Here is a 16,586-nt window from a genome sequence, read left to right as displayed (position 1 = left end):
GAGGGAGAATTCGAACCTACGGCGGGAGGGGCCGCGCAGTCCGTGACATTGCACCTCAAACTACGCGGTCCGTAGTATTTAAGGTTCTTCTAAGAAGGAAAATGCATATATCATCAAGAAATTGGGATTTTTCCTTGAATAAAATTGAGCAGCACTAAAACTTCGCTCACACAGCCTGAAGGCAGTCTCGAAGTACGCGTTTAATCCGTAAGGGAATAAGCTTGTGTATACAGGCTCAAAGGTCGCTTTACATAACATTCCTCGAATGCAAAACATAGAAATGTATCATCTACTTACATCTTTCTTGGTGGAGAACACGCCATATGGGAGATTTTCGATAGGAAAATCGCTGTCTTCTGGGTACGGTACGAAGGACTTCATTTCGAAAATTTTATGAGCGCGTTTGCTTTGAACAGGTGGTTATATACAGGAACTTCTACATGGTAGCCAACATTTCAACGTACAAACATTGCTTGCTTATTTAATATGCCGCGCAGATCTATACGGCACGACACAGGCAGATGGCAGTAAACAGCTTAACAGTAACTGAGTATAGTCTTGCTGTTGGCTTGTTGATAAGCTATTACTTCATTCACGAACAATTCCTTGTCTTACGTTCCACCGACATCGAACCCCAAGTGCGTCAAACGTGGTGCCCTGCAAGCACATCTAGTACTCATTAGTTCGAGCAGGTGCCGCCTATGTCAACGTGGTATGACGAGTGCCAGTAATAATTCTCTCTTTCGGCCTAAAGGGTGCAGCACCTGTAAGGATAGCGTCGTCCACTACATATCGATAGATCGATTTCACTAAGAAAAAAGAGATCGATCCGCATACACATTCGAGAATATAATTTAATATTCGAACACTGGCAATAAAAAGAAACAAATTCATTTATCAATTTCAGCAAATAAGTTTGCGAGCATATATTCACCAACTAAAAAATACAATCACTAAAAATTGTGAGCAAGGTTCTATAACTGACAACCTGACTACGAAACTGAGTGAAGTATTTTAATGGCAATGTTGTTGTAAATTTGTATTGACCATTTACAACAAAATCGTAAAAATATTCGACGATCCATTTACTCCCAAACGTACCGGTATCGCCTTTAGTGAAATATGATTTTAACTAGCGTTTTCTGTAGGGAAATGAAAAGCTGATAAATTTACTACGGCGATACCCGCATTGGGAGAACATTGCGCAGTCTGTAACGAAAATGATCAACTGTTGCTTGCAGGAACCGTATTCAACGTCCACTATCGGAATTGCACACAGGCACATCAACCATATCCGACACTTCCTAAATAGAAGAAAAGTTATAAGTGGGGTACCGGTATCCAAATATGGCAGAATTGATGAAATCCGATATAAACACGCTCCTGCCTCGCGAAGTTAGAAAAATCATATACGGAGTGAGAAAAGGTTTAGGGAGAAGTCCGGCAGTATCAGCCACTATTAGTTCTAGCATTTCTACGGTAGACGGTGCAGATTTAACAATTGCAGCCGATACACGGCTCGTCCATGAGCATACAAACATAGCGGCAATTTCGTGTCGAAACGTGTTCGCCAGCATTATGAATAAGGCCAAGCACACACACATCGATTTTTATCGTATGTAAGAATATTGTAGTATTAATTCTTTTAGAGGAACAAAGGAGAGCATAGAATTTGATCGTACAATATATTTCCATATGCTAAAAATCGATGCGTGTGCACTAGGCCTAAAGGTCAGTTTGGCTAATGACGCATGCTACCTAGTTAAACTTCTCAGTCTAGTTAAGTTGATACAAAGAGGGATATTCAAGTCATTGCTTTTGGTATGTTTTCTTCAATTACCTATCTATCGAATAGTGAAAGACTGTCGCCGGTAGACACCTGGCGGGGATAACTGATGAAGTGATAATTGATTAGTTATTGACCGGGCTTGAAAATTATTAAATCACTAAAAGCGCTATTAAAAAATAGGGGTTGGTGGTAGAAGGGTGAAAATTTAGTGTTGTGTGTATTTTTATTGCCACATCATAAATAAAATGAAAATAAAAAGTTCTGTCCACAAAATAAGAAAAAAGTTTTTGGGGCGGACCACCCTTATCACTTAGGGGTATGGAAAATAGATTATGACTGATTCTCAGACCTACCAAACATAATGCAAAATTTCATCAGAATCAATCAAGCCGTTTCAGAGGAGTATGGCAACTAACTCTAAGATACGAGAATTTTATATATAAGGATGAGACAATTAAATAGTAATGAGTTTTGCTCTTTGTGCAGCAAAGTAAATGATGATGGCCGAAGTAGAGAGGATATAAAATGTAGACTGGCAATGGCAAGATCAGATAGGTCGATCATGTAAGTAATGAGGAGGTTCATGAACAGAACTGGAGAGACAAGAAATTTGTTGCACAACTTGACCGAAAGAGGATGAATTGATAGGACACAGGATAGGGTAGCATGGAGAGCTGCATCAAAATCAAACCAGTCTTTAGACTGACGACCACAACCACAATGACATTGTCAGTTAAGGTGCTGCCTAATCACTGTTACTTATTCCCTGTAGCTACTTTTTGTAATCTTCTATCTATATTAGTTAACTTTTATCAACACTAGCACCTTCTGTTGACATACTGCACTACTAGCACGGGAAACATGGTTTTCCTCTGCACTCTAGTTTCAATCTGGCCATCTATTAGATCATTTACTCACCAGCTCTCCAGGTTCCGTCAACATAAGTGTGACTCCACACTGTGCTTCACCTGATGGCTGTGACTATTTCAAGGTAATTGCCATTACTTTATTTGTCTGTGCCCCCTCCCCCTTTCTTTTTGCATTCATAAATTTTCCCCAGTTATTATATTTTTAAGTTTATACTCTTGGCAGATCGGAGCGTGAAAGGTCAGATCCCTTAATCGGGCAGGTAGGTTTGAAAATTTAAAAAGGGAAATGGATAGATTAATGTTAGATATACTGGAAATTAGTGAAGTTTGGTGGCAGGAGGAACAAGATTTCTGGTCAGGTGAACACAGGGTTATGAATACAAAATCAAATAGGGGTAATGGAGGAGTAGGTTTAATAATGAATAAAAAAACAGGAGCGCGGATAAGCTACTACGAACAGCACAGTGAATGCATTAAAGTAGCCAAAATAGACACGAAGCCCACACCTACCACAGCAGTACAAGTTTATATGCCGACTAGCTCTGCAGATTACGAAGAGATTGAAGAAATGTATCATGAGATAAAAGGAATTATTCAGATAGAGAAAGGAGATGAAAATTTAATAGTAATGGGAGATAGGAATTTGACTGTAGGAAAAGGAAGAGAAGGAAAAGTAGTAGGTGAATATGGAATGGGGTTAAGGAATGAAAGAGGAAGCCTCCTGGTAGAATTTTGCATGGGGCATAACTTAATCATAATTAACACTTGGTTTAAGAATCATGACAGATGGTTGTTTATGTGGAAGAGGCCTGGAGACACTGGAAGGTTTCAGATAGTTTATATAATGGTAAGCCAGAGATTTAGGAACCAAGTTTTAAATTGTAAGACATTTTCAGGAGCAGATATAGACACTGACCACAATGTATTGATTATGAACTGTAGGTTAAAACTGAAGAAACTGCAAAAAGTTGGGAATTTAAGGAGATGGGACCTGGATAAACTGAAAGAACCAGAGGTTCTAGACAGTTTCAGCAAGAGCATTAGGGAATGATTGGCAAGGAAGAAGAATGGGTAGCTTTGAGAGATGAAACAGTGAAGGCAGCAGAGCATCAAGTAGGTAAAAAGACGAGGGGTAGTAGAAATCCTTGGGTAACAGAGGAGGTATTGAATTTAATTGATGAAAGGAGAAAATATAAAAATTCACTAAAGGAAGCAGGCAAAAAAGGAATACAAATGTCTCAAAAATAAGATCGACGGGAAGTGCAAAAATGGCTAAACAGTGATGTCTAGAGGACAAATGTAAGGATGTAGCAGCATATATCACTAGGGGTGAGATAGATACTGCCTACAGGAAAATTAAAGAGACATTCACAGAAAAGAGAACTGCTTGTATGAATATCAAGAGCTCAGGTGGAAAACCAGTTCTAAGCAAAGAAGGGATGGCAGAAAGGTGGAAGGAATATACAGAGGGTCTATACAAGGGCGATGTAATTGAGGGCAATATTATGGAGATGACAGAAGACATAGATGAAGATGAAATGGGAGATATGATACTGCAATAAGAGTTTGACAGAGCACTGAAAGACCTAAGTTGAAACAAGGCCCTGGGAGTAGACAACATTCCATTAGAACTACTGATAGCCTTGGGAGAGCCAGCCATGACAAAACTCTACCATGTTGTGAGCAAGATGTGTGAGACAAGTCAAATAACCTCAGACTTCCCAAAGAAAGCAGATGTTGAAAGGTGTCAAAATTACTGAACTATCAATTTAATAAGTCATGGCTGCAAAATACTAACACAAATTCTTTACAAATGAATGGAAAAACTGGTAGAAGCCAACCTCGGGAAAGATTCTATAGAACTGTTGGAACAATTGAGGCAATACTGACCCTACGACTTATCTTAGAAGATAGATTAAGGAAAGGCAAACCTATATTTCTATCATTTGTAGACTTAGCGAAAGCTTTTGACAATGTTGACTGAAATACTCACTTTCAAATTTTGAAGATGGCATGGGTCAAATACAGGGAGCCAAAGGCTATTTACAATTTGTACAAAAACCAGACCACAGTTAGAAGAGTAAAGCAGATGCCAGACTGAGATTCATTGGAAGAATCCTAAGGAAATGCAATCCGAAAACAAAGGAATTAGGTTACATTATGCTTGTTCGCCCACTGCTTGAATACTGCTCAGCAGATAGGGTTGGTAGAAGAGATACAGAAGATCCAATGGAGAGCAGCGCACTTCATTACAGGATCATTTAGTAATCGCGAATGCATTACGGAGATGACAGATAAACTCCAGTGGAAGACTCTGCAGGAGAGACGCTCAGTAGCTCGCTATGGGCTTTTGTTGAAGCTTTGAGAACATACCTTCACCGAGGAGTCAAGCAGTATATTGCTCCCTCCTATGTATATCTCGCGCAGAGACCATGAGGATAAAATCAGAGAGATTAGAGCCCACACAGAGGCATACCGACAATCCTTCTTTCCACGAACAATACGAGACTGGAATAGAAGGGAGAACCAATAGGGATACTCAAGGTACCCTCCGCCACACACCATCAAGTGGCTTGCAGAGTATGGATGTAGATGTAGATGTAGAGTCTAGGGGCGTGAAAGATAAGCAGTGATTGGGAAGGGAGTGAAACAGGATTGTAGCCTATCCCCGATGTTATTCAATCCATATACTGAGCAAGCAGTGAAGGAAACAAAAGAAAAATTTGGAGTAGGAATTAAAATCCATGGAGAAGAAATAAAAACTCTGAGATTTGCCGACAACATTGTAATTCTGTCAGAGACAGCAAAGGACCTGGAAAAGCAGCTGAACAGAATGGATAGAGTCTCGAAAGGAAGATATAAGATGAACATCAATAAAAACAATATGAGGATAATGGAATGTAGTCGAATTAAATCAGGTGATGCTGAGGGAATTAGGTTAGACACTTAAAGTAGTAAAGGAGTTTTGCTATTTGGGGAGCAAAATAACTGATGATGGTCAAAGTAGAGAGAATATAAAATGTAGACTGGCAATGGCAAGGAAACCATTTCTGAAGAAGAGAAATTTGTTAAAACCGAGTATAGATTTAAATGTCAAGAAGTCTTTTGTGAAAGTACTTGTATGGAGTGCAGCCATGTATGGAAGTGAAATATGGTTAATAAATAGTTTAGACAAGAAGAGAATAGAAGCTTTCAAAATGTGGTGCTACAGAGGAATGCTGAAGATTAGGTGGGTAGATCACATGACTAATGAGGAGGTACTGAACAGAATTGCAGAGAAGATGAATTTGTGGCACAACTTGACTAGAAGAGGGGATCGGTTGGTAGGACATGTTCTGAGGCATCAAGGGATCACCGATTTAGTATTGGAGGCAGTGTGGAGGGTAAAAATTGTAGAGGGAGACCAAGAGATGAATACACTAAGCAGATTCAGAAGGATGTAAGTTGCAGTAAGCACTTGGAGATGAAGAAGCTTACACAGGAATAGAGTAGAATGGAGAGCTGCATCAAACCAGTCTCTAGACTGAAAACCACCACAACAACAACAACTCTTGGTTTTATTACCATGTATGTTGATTCACAGTTCTTCCTTAAGATTCTTGTTATCCTCATTCTTACAAACCCATCTACCAGCCTGTGATGTGCATTGCTTTGATAGTCTTTTGAATGTTAATTTATTTTATAGAATTTTTAAAAATATTTTTCAAAATTTAGTGCAGCTTAGAACCATACTCCTTAATTTGTAATTTTGTATAATTACAACCTTGCTTTTTGTATTCTTTTAGAAAAATCTGAGGAAATCTTAACTGGGTGAAACACATTATTTGTAGTGAAATTAACTTTGAAACTGAGACTGTCTTTTTTTCTAAACAACCTTTTTTCCTTCTTGAAGAAAGAATATTCTGTGATGAACAATAGTGTTCCATAGATTTCGTGTTTGTTTTGAATACAGTCAGAGAGAGTCCCTTTAGTCAGCCATAGTGCCAGTAGTGTCAGTATCGTCCTAACCGCCGTCTGCTTCACGTCTGCTGTGCAGCGAGCTACCTTAATTTAAGTATTAACTGTATTTTTCTTACTTGTCACTTCTTCTTCCATGTGTTTTTGCTTTTAAGAAGCTTTAATTGTCAAGCGCTATTAATAGTGTTCCATAGATTTCGTGTTTGTTTTGAATACAGTCAGAGAGAGTCCCCTTAGTCAACCATAGTGCCAGTAGTGCTAGTGTTTGTTTTCAATACAGTCCAGAGACAGGTAGTGCTATTTTCATTGTTTTCTACAAGAAGTGGCTAGCAATCGCAGTTTAGTCAATAATCAGCCGCCTTTAGTGAATTAGCAGTCTAGTTAAAAGTTGATTAACTCTCTTCAGTAAATTGATTCTTTAGGATGGATAGGATGTGTGACTGCTATGTACGGACGCAGGAGGAGCTGGCCACTGTTCGTGAACAGCTGAACGTGTTGATGGCCGCGGTCAGCCATCTTCAGGCTGCTGCCTCGGAGTGTAGCGGCAGTGGGGGGGGGGGGGTGGGGGGGGGTGTCTGGTGCGTCGCAAGGTACACCCCAGGTGTTACATGCTTCACCCACTGTCCCTGCTGTCGAGACATCTTCGTGGGTACCGGGCACGGTTGGGCCACCCTCTCTCCAAGGGGAGTGGCGGGTTCAGCGGCGTTCGCGGCACATGAGGCAGAGGGTAAATGTGGAGGCTGGCCGTGTGGCATCGCCCGCTCTGCCTGTGAGTGGACATGTGGCTGCTCCTTCAGCAAGGTCCGAGCAGGCACACGGGGGGAGGGGTTTATTAGTTATTGGGAGCTCCAACGTTAGGCGGGTGATGGAGCCCCTTAGGGAAATAGTGGAAAGGTTGGGGAAGAAGGCCAGTGTTCACTCTGTCTGCTTGCCAGGGGGTCTCATCCGAGATGTGGAGGAGGCCCTACCGGCGGCGATAGAGAGCACTGGGTGCACCCGACTGCAAATTGTTGCTCACGTCGGCACAAATGACTCCTGCCGTCTGGGTTCAGAGGTCATCGTCAGTTCGTACAGGCGGTTGGTGGAATTGGTGAAGGCGGATAGTAAACTGCAGAAGCGTCTATAGAAAGGTCCCAGAACTGCTCTCATTAATAAACGGTCACAACGCCCATATAGTACTAGGGACAGAAAATTGGCTAAAACCAGACGTAAACAGTAATGAAATCCTAAACTCAGATTGGAATGTATACCGCAGAGACATGCTGGACAGTGAAGGGGGAGGCGTGTTTATAGCGATAAGAAGTGCAATAGTATCGAAGGAAACTGACGGAGATCCGAAATGTGAAATGATTTGGGTGAAGGTCACGGTTAAAGCAGGCTCAGACATGGTAATTGGATGTCTCTATAGGCCCCCTTGCTCAGCAGCTGTTGTGGCTGAGCACCTGAAGGATAATTTGGAAAATATTTCGAGTAGATTTCCCCACCATGTTATAGTTCTGGGTGGAGATTTTAATTTGCCGGATATAGACTGGGAGACTCAAATGTTCATAACGGGTGGCAGGGACAAAGAATCCAGTGAAATTTTTTTAAGTGCTTTATATGAAAACTACCTTGAGCAGTTAAACAGAGAACCAACTCGTGGCGATAACATATTAGACCTTCTGGTAACAAACAGACCCGAACTATTTGAAACAGTTAACGCAGAACAGGGAATCAGCAATCATAAAGCGGTTACGGCATCGATGATTTCAGCCGTAAATAGAAATATTAAAAAAGGTAGGAAGATTTTTCTGTTTAGCAAAAGTGATAAAAAGCAGATTACAGAGTACCTGATGGCTCAACACAAAAGTTTTTTCTCAAGCACAGATAGTGTTGAGGATCAGTGGACAAAGTTCAAAACCATCGTACAATATGCGTTAGATGAGTATGTGCCAAGCAAGATCGTAAGAGATGGAAAAGAGCCACCGTGGTACAACAACTGAGTTAGAAAACTGCTGCGGAAGCAAAGGGAACTTCACAGCAAACATAAACATAGCCAAAGCCTTGCAGACAAACAAAAATTATGCGAAGCAAAATGTAGTGTGAGGAGGGCTATGCGAGAGGCGTTCAATGAATTCGAAAGTAAAGTTCTATGTACTGACTTGGCAGAAAATCCTAAGAAATTTTGGTCTTATGTCAAAGCGGTAGGTGGATCAAAACAAAATGTCCAGACATTCTGTGACCAAAATGGTACTGAAACAGAGGATGACAGACTAAAGGCCGAAATACTAAATGTCTTTTTCCAAAACTGTTTCACAGAGGAAGACTGCACTGTAGTTCCTTCTATAGATTGTCACACAGATGACAAAATGGTAGATATCGAAATAGATGACAGAGGGATAGAGAAACAATTAAAATCGCTCAAAAGAGGAAAGGCCGCTGGACCTGATGGGATACTAGTTCGATTTTACTCAGAATATGCGAAGGAACTTGCCCCCCTTCTTGCAGCGGTGTACCGTAGGTCTCTAGAATAGCGTAGCGTTCCAAAGGATTGGAAAAGGGCACAGGTCATCCCCGTTTTCAAGAAGGGACGCCGAACAGATGTGCAGAACTATAGACCTATATCTCTAACATAGATCAGTTGTAGAATTTTGGGACACGTATTATGTTCGAGTATAATGACTTTTCTGTAGACTAGAAATCTACTCTGTAGGAATCAGCATGAGTTTCGAAAAAGACATTCTTGTGAAACCCAACTCGTGCTATTCGTCCACGAGACTCAGTGGGCCATAGACACGGGTTCACAGGTAGATGCCGTGTTTCTTGACTTCCGCAAGGCATTCGATACAGTTTCCCACAGTTGTTTAATGAACAAAGTAAGAGCATATGGACTATCAGACCAATTGTGTGATTGGATTGAGGAGTTCCTAGATAACAGAAAGCAGCACGTCATTCTCAATGGAGAGAAGTCTTCCGAAGTAAGAGTGATTTCAGGTGTGCCACAGGGGAGTGTCATAGGACCGTTGCTATTCACAATATACATAAACGACCTGGTGGATGACATCGGAAGTTCACTGAGGCTTTTTGCAGATGATGCTGTGGTGTATCGAGAGGTTGTAACAATGGACAATTGTACTGAAATGCAGGAGGATCTGCAGCGAATTGACGCATGGTGCAGGGAATGGCAACTGAATCTCAATGTAGACAAGTGTAATGTGCTGCGAATACATAGAAAGATAGATCCCTTATCATTTAGCTACAAAATAGCAGGTCAGCAACTGGAAGCAGTTAATTCCATAAATTATCTGGGAGTACGCATTAGGAGTGATCTAAAATGGAATGATCATATAAAGTTGATCGTTTGTAAAGCAGATGCCAGACTGAGATTCATTGGAAGAATCCTAAGGAAATGCAATCCAAAAACAAAGGAAGTAGGTTACAGTACGCTTGTTCGCCCACTGCTTGAATACTGCTCAGCAGTGTGGGATCCGTACCAGATAGGGTTGATAGAAGAGATAGAGAAGATCCAACGGAGAGCAGCGCGCTTCGTTACAGGATCATTTAGTAATCGCAAAAGCATTAAGGAGATGATAGATAAACTCCAGTGGAAGACTCTGCAGGAGATATGCTCAGTAGCTCGGTACGGGCTTTTGTTAAAGTTTCGAGAACACACCTTCACCGAAGAGTCAAGCAGTATATTGCTCCCTCCTACATATATCTCGCGAAGAGACCATGAGGATAAAATCAGAGAGATTAGAGCCCACACAGAAGCATGCCGACAATCCTTCTTTCCACATACAATATGAAACTGGAATAGAAGGGAGAACCGATAGAGGTACTCAGGGTACTCTCCGCCACACAGTATGTGGCTTGCGGAGTATGGATGTAAATGTAAATGTAAAAACAAACTATCTCCTCCATTACTGGGATTAAAGTAATTACAACTGGACAATATATAAAGCTGAATTCACATGTGAGTATGATCAAAATGGCATGAAAAGCAAAATAAATGCCTGTTTTTGCATATACAATATTTACCTGAGATTTGTTTGAAAATTTCTTGTGGCTGTTTCAGAGACATAAAGTTCTGTGAAAAAGGCTAACTTATGCTCAAGACCTAGCGTTTTATGGAATATTTTCCAGTGTAATGAAGATGACGCTCCTGTATAGTCACTAGAATTTATTTCTGCACTCATCAAGGTCTGTAGATCCTATTGTGATGAAAATGTTAAGTGATGTGAAAGTAATCAAGGTTCCAGTATAGATCCTACAGTAAAAAAGTACTGTAGCTGAGATTTGTATGTGTCTGTTTCATTTGAATGAGTTCCAAGAGTTGTACTGGTAAACATGTCACAATTGCTCCTATTCTACTTGCTCATTATTTTCAAGTGATCATGAATGATCTTTCTGTTGTTGTTAGAACTAAACCTTATTGTGTACTTGTGCCATGAATAAAGTGTTCTTCATTTCTATTAGGTGTCTTAATTCCACATTAAGTTGGACAGAATCAGCATCAATATGCAATGTTGGCTCTTTAGAACATTTCTGAAGCTGAGATCAAGATGTCTAGTCTGAGGTGGTGCTATGTGTCTCAGAAAGTGTAGCCTCTGAGTGAGAGTTGTTCTGATCATTACCATACCTAATCTCACTCCTTGGCTGAGATGCATGTCAACAAGATTCGTGTGTTGACTATTGGGACAAATAGGGGTTCAAATGGTTCTAAGCACTACGGGACTTAACATTTAAGGTCATCAGTCCCCTAGACTTTGAACTACTTAAACTGAACTAACCTAAGGACATCACACACATCCATGCCCGAGGCAGGATTCGAACCTGCGACCGTAGCAGCAGCGCAGTTCCAGACTGAAGTGCCTAGAACAGCTCGGCCACAGTGGCCGGCACAAATATGGAAAAAATACTCAAGTAGAATAAACCAGAGATGTGCTGCTGGTTCTCAAGCTGCTGGCATCAGCTCTCCAAGACACATATGCTAATTTTTGGATTATGAAACAAATACTAACAAAGAGATAGAGGGGCTGGCCAGTACTTACCTCAGCTCAGTACAGCCGATAGATACACATAAAACAGAACTGAAAATTTACATTCCTAGCTTTCGGAACTTTGTTCCTTCATCAGGGAGGAGAGAGGGGAAAAAAGGGAAGAAGGGAAAGTGGATTCAGTTACTCACAACCCAGGTTATGAAGCAACAGGGAAAGGTAAACAGGGAGGGTAGCCTCCATCCTAGCTACCCTCCCTGTTTACCTTTCCCTCTTGCTTCATAACCTGGGTTGTGAGTAACTGAATCCACTTTCCCTTCTTCCCTTTTTTCCCCTCTCTCCTCCCTGATGAAGGAACAAAGTTCCGAAAGCTAGGAATGTAAATTTTCAGTTCTGTTTTATGTGTATCTATCGGCTGTACTGAGCTGAGGTAAGTACTGGCCAGCCCCTCTATCTCTTTGTTAGTATTTGTTTCACATCTTATATGAGATTTTCCATTAATTTTTGGATTATGTTTGTTCTGTTTTTTACTTTAGCTGAGACATTTTCCAGATGTTGTTTGTAGGACAAAATTCAATTCAGCATCACTTTTAGATATTTAGGGCGTGATTGTGTCTTAATTTGGTTCCTTCAGAGTATCTTCTCTGTTGAATATGGGTCTGTCTGTTATTCAGGTGGATGTCAGAAACTTCTGTTTTATTCGTATTTGGCTTAAATCCCCATTTTCTAAAATATTCATTCATTATTTGGACATCTTGAGTGAATGTGGCCTGTTTGCACTTTGTGTGGCTATAGCTACATCAACTACATACATGAACTTTCAAGATGTTGTGGCTGGGAGATCCAATGTGTAGATGTTGAAGGAAGTGCGACCAGAATGGAGCCCTGAGGAAGACTGTTCTGCAGGCATCAGAACTTGCTTTTCCTTATGTTTAACAATACTTGAAAGGTTCTGTTACAGAGTTTTTCAGTCATAAACTGGAAAAACTTCTGCAGGGAGTCAAGTTGTAGGGTTTTACCAACAGATCTTTACCTGTGTCATACATACAGGTTAGATCTGTGAATGCAGCCACCATCTTGAGCTTTTCTAGGAGTCACTTTTGATGTTAGCTGCCAGACATAGTACTTGGTCACAGCAACTTCTCCCTGGCATGAAGTCATCCTTTTTGATGGGAATGCACTTTTTAACAGCGGGAAGAGCTCAAGTAGGCTGTATTTTCCAGTCATCATTATCACAGTGTGTGCATCACTAAAAAACAGAATACTACATTTACTGTAGGTGGGGATTACAGTGGAGGAAAGAGGTAAGAAACCGTAACCCCATAAAAGATCTGACAATCAAAGTCACTGGTTTTACCAGAGTAGAAGGATATGGTGCAACCTCAACAGAATCTGCAATGGATGGAGAATTAATTAAAAGACCTGAGAATCAAAGTCACTCGTTTTGACCAGAGTAGAAGGGTATGGTGCAACCTCAACAGAATCTGCAATGGATGGAGAATATACAGTAAATTACTGTTTCAATGGAGAATGGCCAAAAATCCTTCATATGGAAAGTGTGAAAGCAAAGAACAAATAATTTCAGCATATCCATCCTCGTCATGTAGGAGGAGACGACCACAACCAATAGAAATACTACAATTTTTAACACTACTCTTAGCTGGAATTTCATTATCATTTTATTGGCAATCAGTTTCAATGATACACTGATGGTGATGAAGTGTATCATCAAAATGGTTGCCAATAAATTGATAAGGAATTTACAGCTGATGGTAGTGTTGAAAATTGTAATAAAGAACAAATAATCTTCCATATAACCACTGAATGTCCAAGTACTCAGTTTGAAGGTTTGCCACAAGAAACCACAATCTTATGCCTGGATTGACTGGAAAACTTTAACCTATATTTGTAGCATATTTGCATTCTTTTTTTTTTTTAATTTTAAGTTTTTATTTTTATCCTTATTTTACCTTGCTTGTACACTTTCTGTTCATCTTTGTCACCAGTCATTGGCTTGGAAACAGTACCTTGTGTTTATGATATGCTTGTGTTCATTTTTAAAATTTTAAATTTCTCTTTTTATCCATATTTTCCCATCTGTGTACAATTCCTGTTCACCTACTTGTTATGTCTCTGCTACTCATAAAGCAATGTGTAATGTTAATATGAATATAATCACAATAAGTAATAACACCAAGTGAGGAGCAGTGGATCAATCATACCCACGTTATGAACTTCTGTCTCTCTTGAGCAAGTCTACTAGCTCTGCATTAGCACATTCTATGGAATGCTTCACCCAAGGCTCACTATACCATTTAAAGAGTGATCCTACATTCACACTAATATGATGAGCATTCACAACTATGTCTGTGTGCTGTTGTTGATGTTATTCTTACCTGAATAGTTTAGGTCTGGGTCCAGACTGTTGTCTGCATCATTCATTTATTCACTCTTTCATACCTCAGCTTCCATAAATCCCACCATGAAGGAGAGCCCTCAGGGATACAGAAGGAGGCAAGTCTACAGCAACAGGCAGACCACAGTGACTTCAGTATAGTATATTACCTACAAATGGCGACTAATGCTAGTCTATTCATACAGATAACAAGCAAAATTACTTATAGACTACTGTTACTATACACTAATGAGTTGCTGTTTTCATCTGTTACTTCATACTAAGGATTTGGTGACTTATCTGCTTTCATATAGCACTATTCACTGCTTATATACTGAAAGCTAAACACATATTTATTATGAATGTTAGTGTTAACAGAAGTTTACATCCTTGAGTACAATACTTTGATAAATTAGAGAAGGAGTCGCTTTTACTTTGTTTTTAACTATACAGGGATTTCCAATTTCCTAATTGCAGTCTGTCAGTACCCTGCAACTTTTGCATATGAACATAAAATTCCATTCTGAAACATAGACAATGACACGTAGTCTATCTGGAATTTTTGTTAAATTCTATTTTTGTGATTGTGAAATTAACAGACCATCCTAAATTCACTCTCATTATTACCAACAAATGCCATTAGCGAATAAATTTGTTGGCTCATAACCATAAGAATCCCATATTTCCAAAATAGGTTTTTGCTAGAAGTTCAGTTATGACCTGTGCATAATATTTTTCACTACATAGTTCTGTAGAATAAATTTTGGCATAAGCTGCACTGAAACAGAGGACTAGGCCACGGTGCATTAATAGATAAAAATATGCAAGCTATATTAGCAGGACTGCCTGGAAGTAAACACAATTAGAGAGCAGCAGGCAGAACTGAGATATCTATGTCTACATCCATATGAATCAAACATGTTGTATCCTTAGGGTACCAACTGTGAAATAGTGACCAACCACACAGCTGTACACCACCAGTTGCTGAAGCTCTGGTCCATTATCGATATTCCTCCAGAAACTGAACAAAAACAATCCAATATCAATACAAACATGCTAGGTCATTTTCTGTTGAGCCTCCAGCAGGCACTGCAGCACCATGAGTACCATGTGGCACCAGCCTCACCACCAGATGCATAAGGATTACTGCAAACAGTACTTCCATCATGACAGTAACTCACTTCTGGAAATCACATACCCTTGAGTGCCAAGCTAGGGCTCTTCCACCAGAAGGGTAGTTAGGTTGCCACCTGACCACTCTGCAGGCAATTAACACTCCAGGGTAGCACCAGCTGTGTTTAGTAATGCATCAAATGGAGTTTACAATGCCGAGCCAATGAGGAGTATCTCACTGCAGCATAAATGGACTCCAATCATCCTCAAGTTACTGCTTTGATGGACATCGTGTCAACCTTGCTCAAGCTTAGGCAAAAAGTATTCACTGCTCAAAAGGAAATGGTTAGAATAATGTGTGGGGCTCATAGTCGCACATCTCGTAGGCATCTCTTTAAAAAATTAGGAATTCTTATAACAGCTTCACAGTACATTTACTCGGTAATGAAATTTGTTCTCAACAACATGGAACAGTATAAAAAAACAGTGACATTCATGGTTATAATATCAGAAGAAAGAAAGACTTACACTATCCTCGACTTAATCTATCTTTGGCACAGAAAGGGGTAAAATATGCTGCTGTAAAACTTTTCAGTGAGTTACCAGATGAAATAAAATGTCTGACAGACAGCAGTAACAGTTTTAAAAACAAATTGAAATCATATCTCCTTGGCAACTCATTCTATACCACAGACAAATTCTTGAATAGGGATAAATATATCTATAGGTTTAATATATGCATTTTGTGCCATTTAAGGGAATGGGGTAGGTAGAAATTTAAGCTTTTTAAAACAAATAAAATACAACTTCATTCATGTGTGAATGCCAGTCGTATGCTCTTTTACTTTGTTTTTCACTATACAGGGATTTCCAATTTCCTAATTGCAGTCTGTCAGAACCCTGCAACTTTTGCATATGAACATAAAATTCCATTCTGAAACATAGACAATGACCCATAGTCTATCTGGAATCTTTGTTAAATTCTATTTTTATGATTGTGAAATTAACAGATCATACTAAATTCACTCTCATTATTACGCATTATCACCAAATACATTCCACATCATAATGGTTATCGTGAGATTGATCAATGGAACACATAACTAACTAACTAACTAAGCTACCATCCTGTTGAACCTCATCTCAACTCTCCTTGAGCTAAGAGCCACTGCCTTGCTGGACCTCATCTTCACCATACTAAATTTCACAGCCTTGCTTCAGTCTGTACTCAAGGATTCTACCATTGTCCACCAACCACGACCTAATGGATTTAATTTGTGTAAGATCATACTAGTGCAACATAAATGATTGATTTTCAGAAGAAATTCCTCGGTCACAAACACTACAATGTCAAAGTGGATAATTGGCTTACAGAATATGTCACAATAGCGACCAGCATCCATGTTTTCATGCTCGCTTAGTGTAGCCTTCCATTCCTGTACTTCAGATTGTTGCTGATTTCTCACTGCACATGTGTGCCATTGGCA

The 16,586-nt window shown here is 39.9% G+C and overlaps 1 protein-coding gene across 1 annotated transcript in view; it reads right to left on the bottom strand.

The window, feature by feature from the left end:
* Positions 1-453, bottom strand: part of LOC124616021 (fumarylacetoacetase) — a 62,891-nt gene extending 62,438 nt beyond the window's left edge. Inside the window, exon 1 of the mRNA XM_047144239.1 lies at positions 298-453. Coding sequence (XP_047000195.1) covers positions 298-381 — 84 coding nt within the window. The 5' untranslated portion in view covers positions 382-453. The remainder of the gene's footprint in view (positions 1-297) is intronic.
* Positions 454-16,586: the final 16,133 nt, after the last annotated feature.

Source organism: Schistocerca americana, chromosome 5 (assembly GCF_021461395.2).
Source record: "Schistocerca americana isolate TAMUIC-IGC-003095 chromosome 5, iqSchAmer2.1, whole genome shotgun sequence".
In the NCBI taxonomy this organism is placed as follows: domain Eukaryota; kingdom Metazoa; phylum Arthropoda; class Insecta; order Orthoptera; family Acrididae; genus Schistocerca; species Schistocerca americana.
This window is presented reverse-complemented; position numbering and strand designations above follow the sequence as displayed.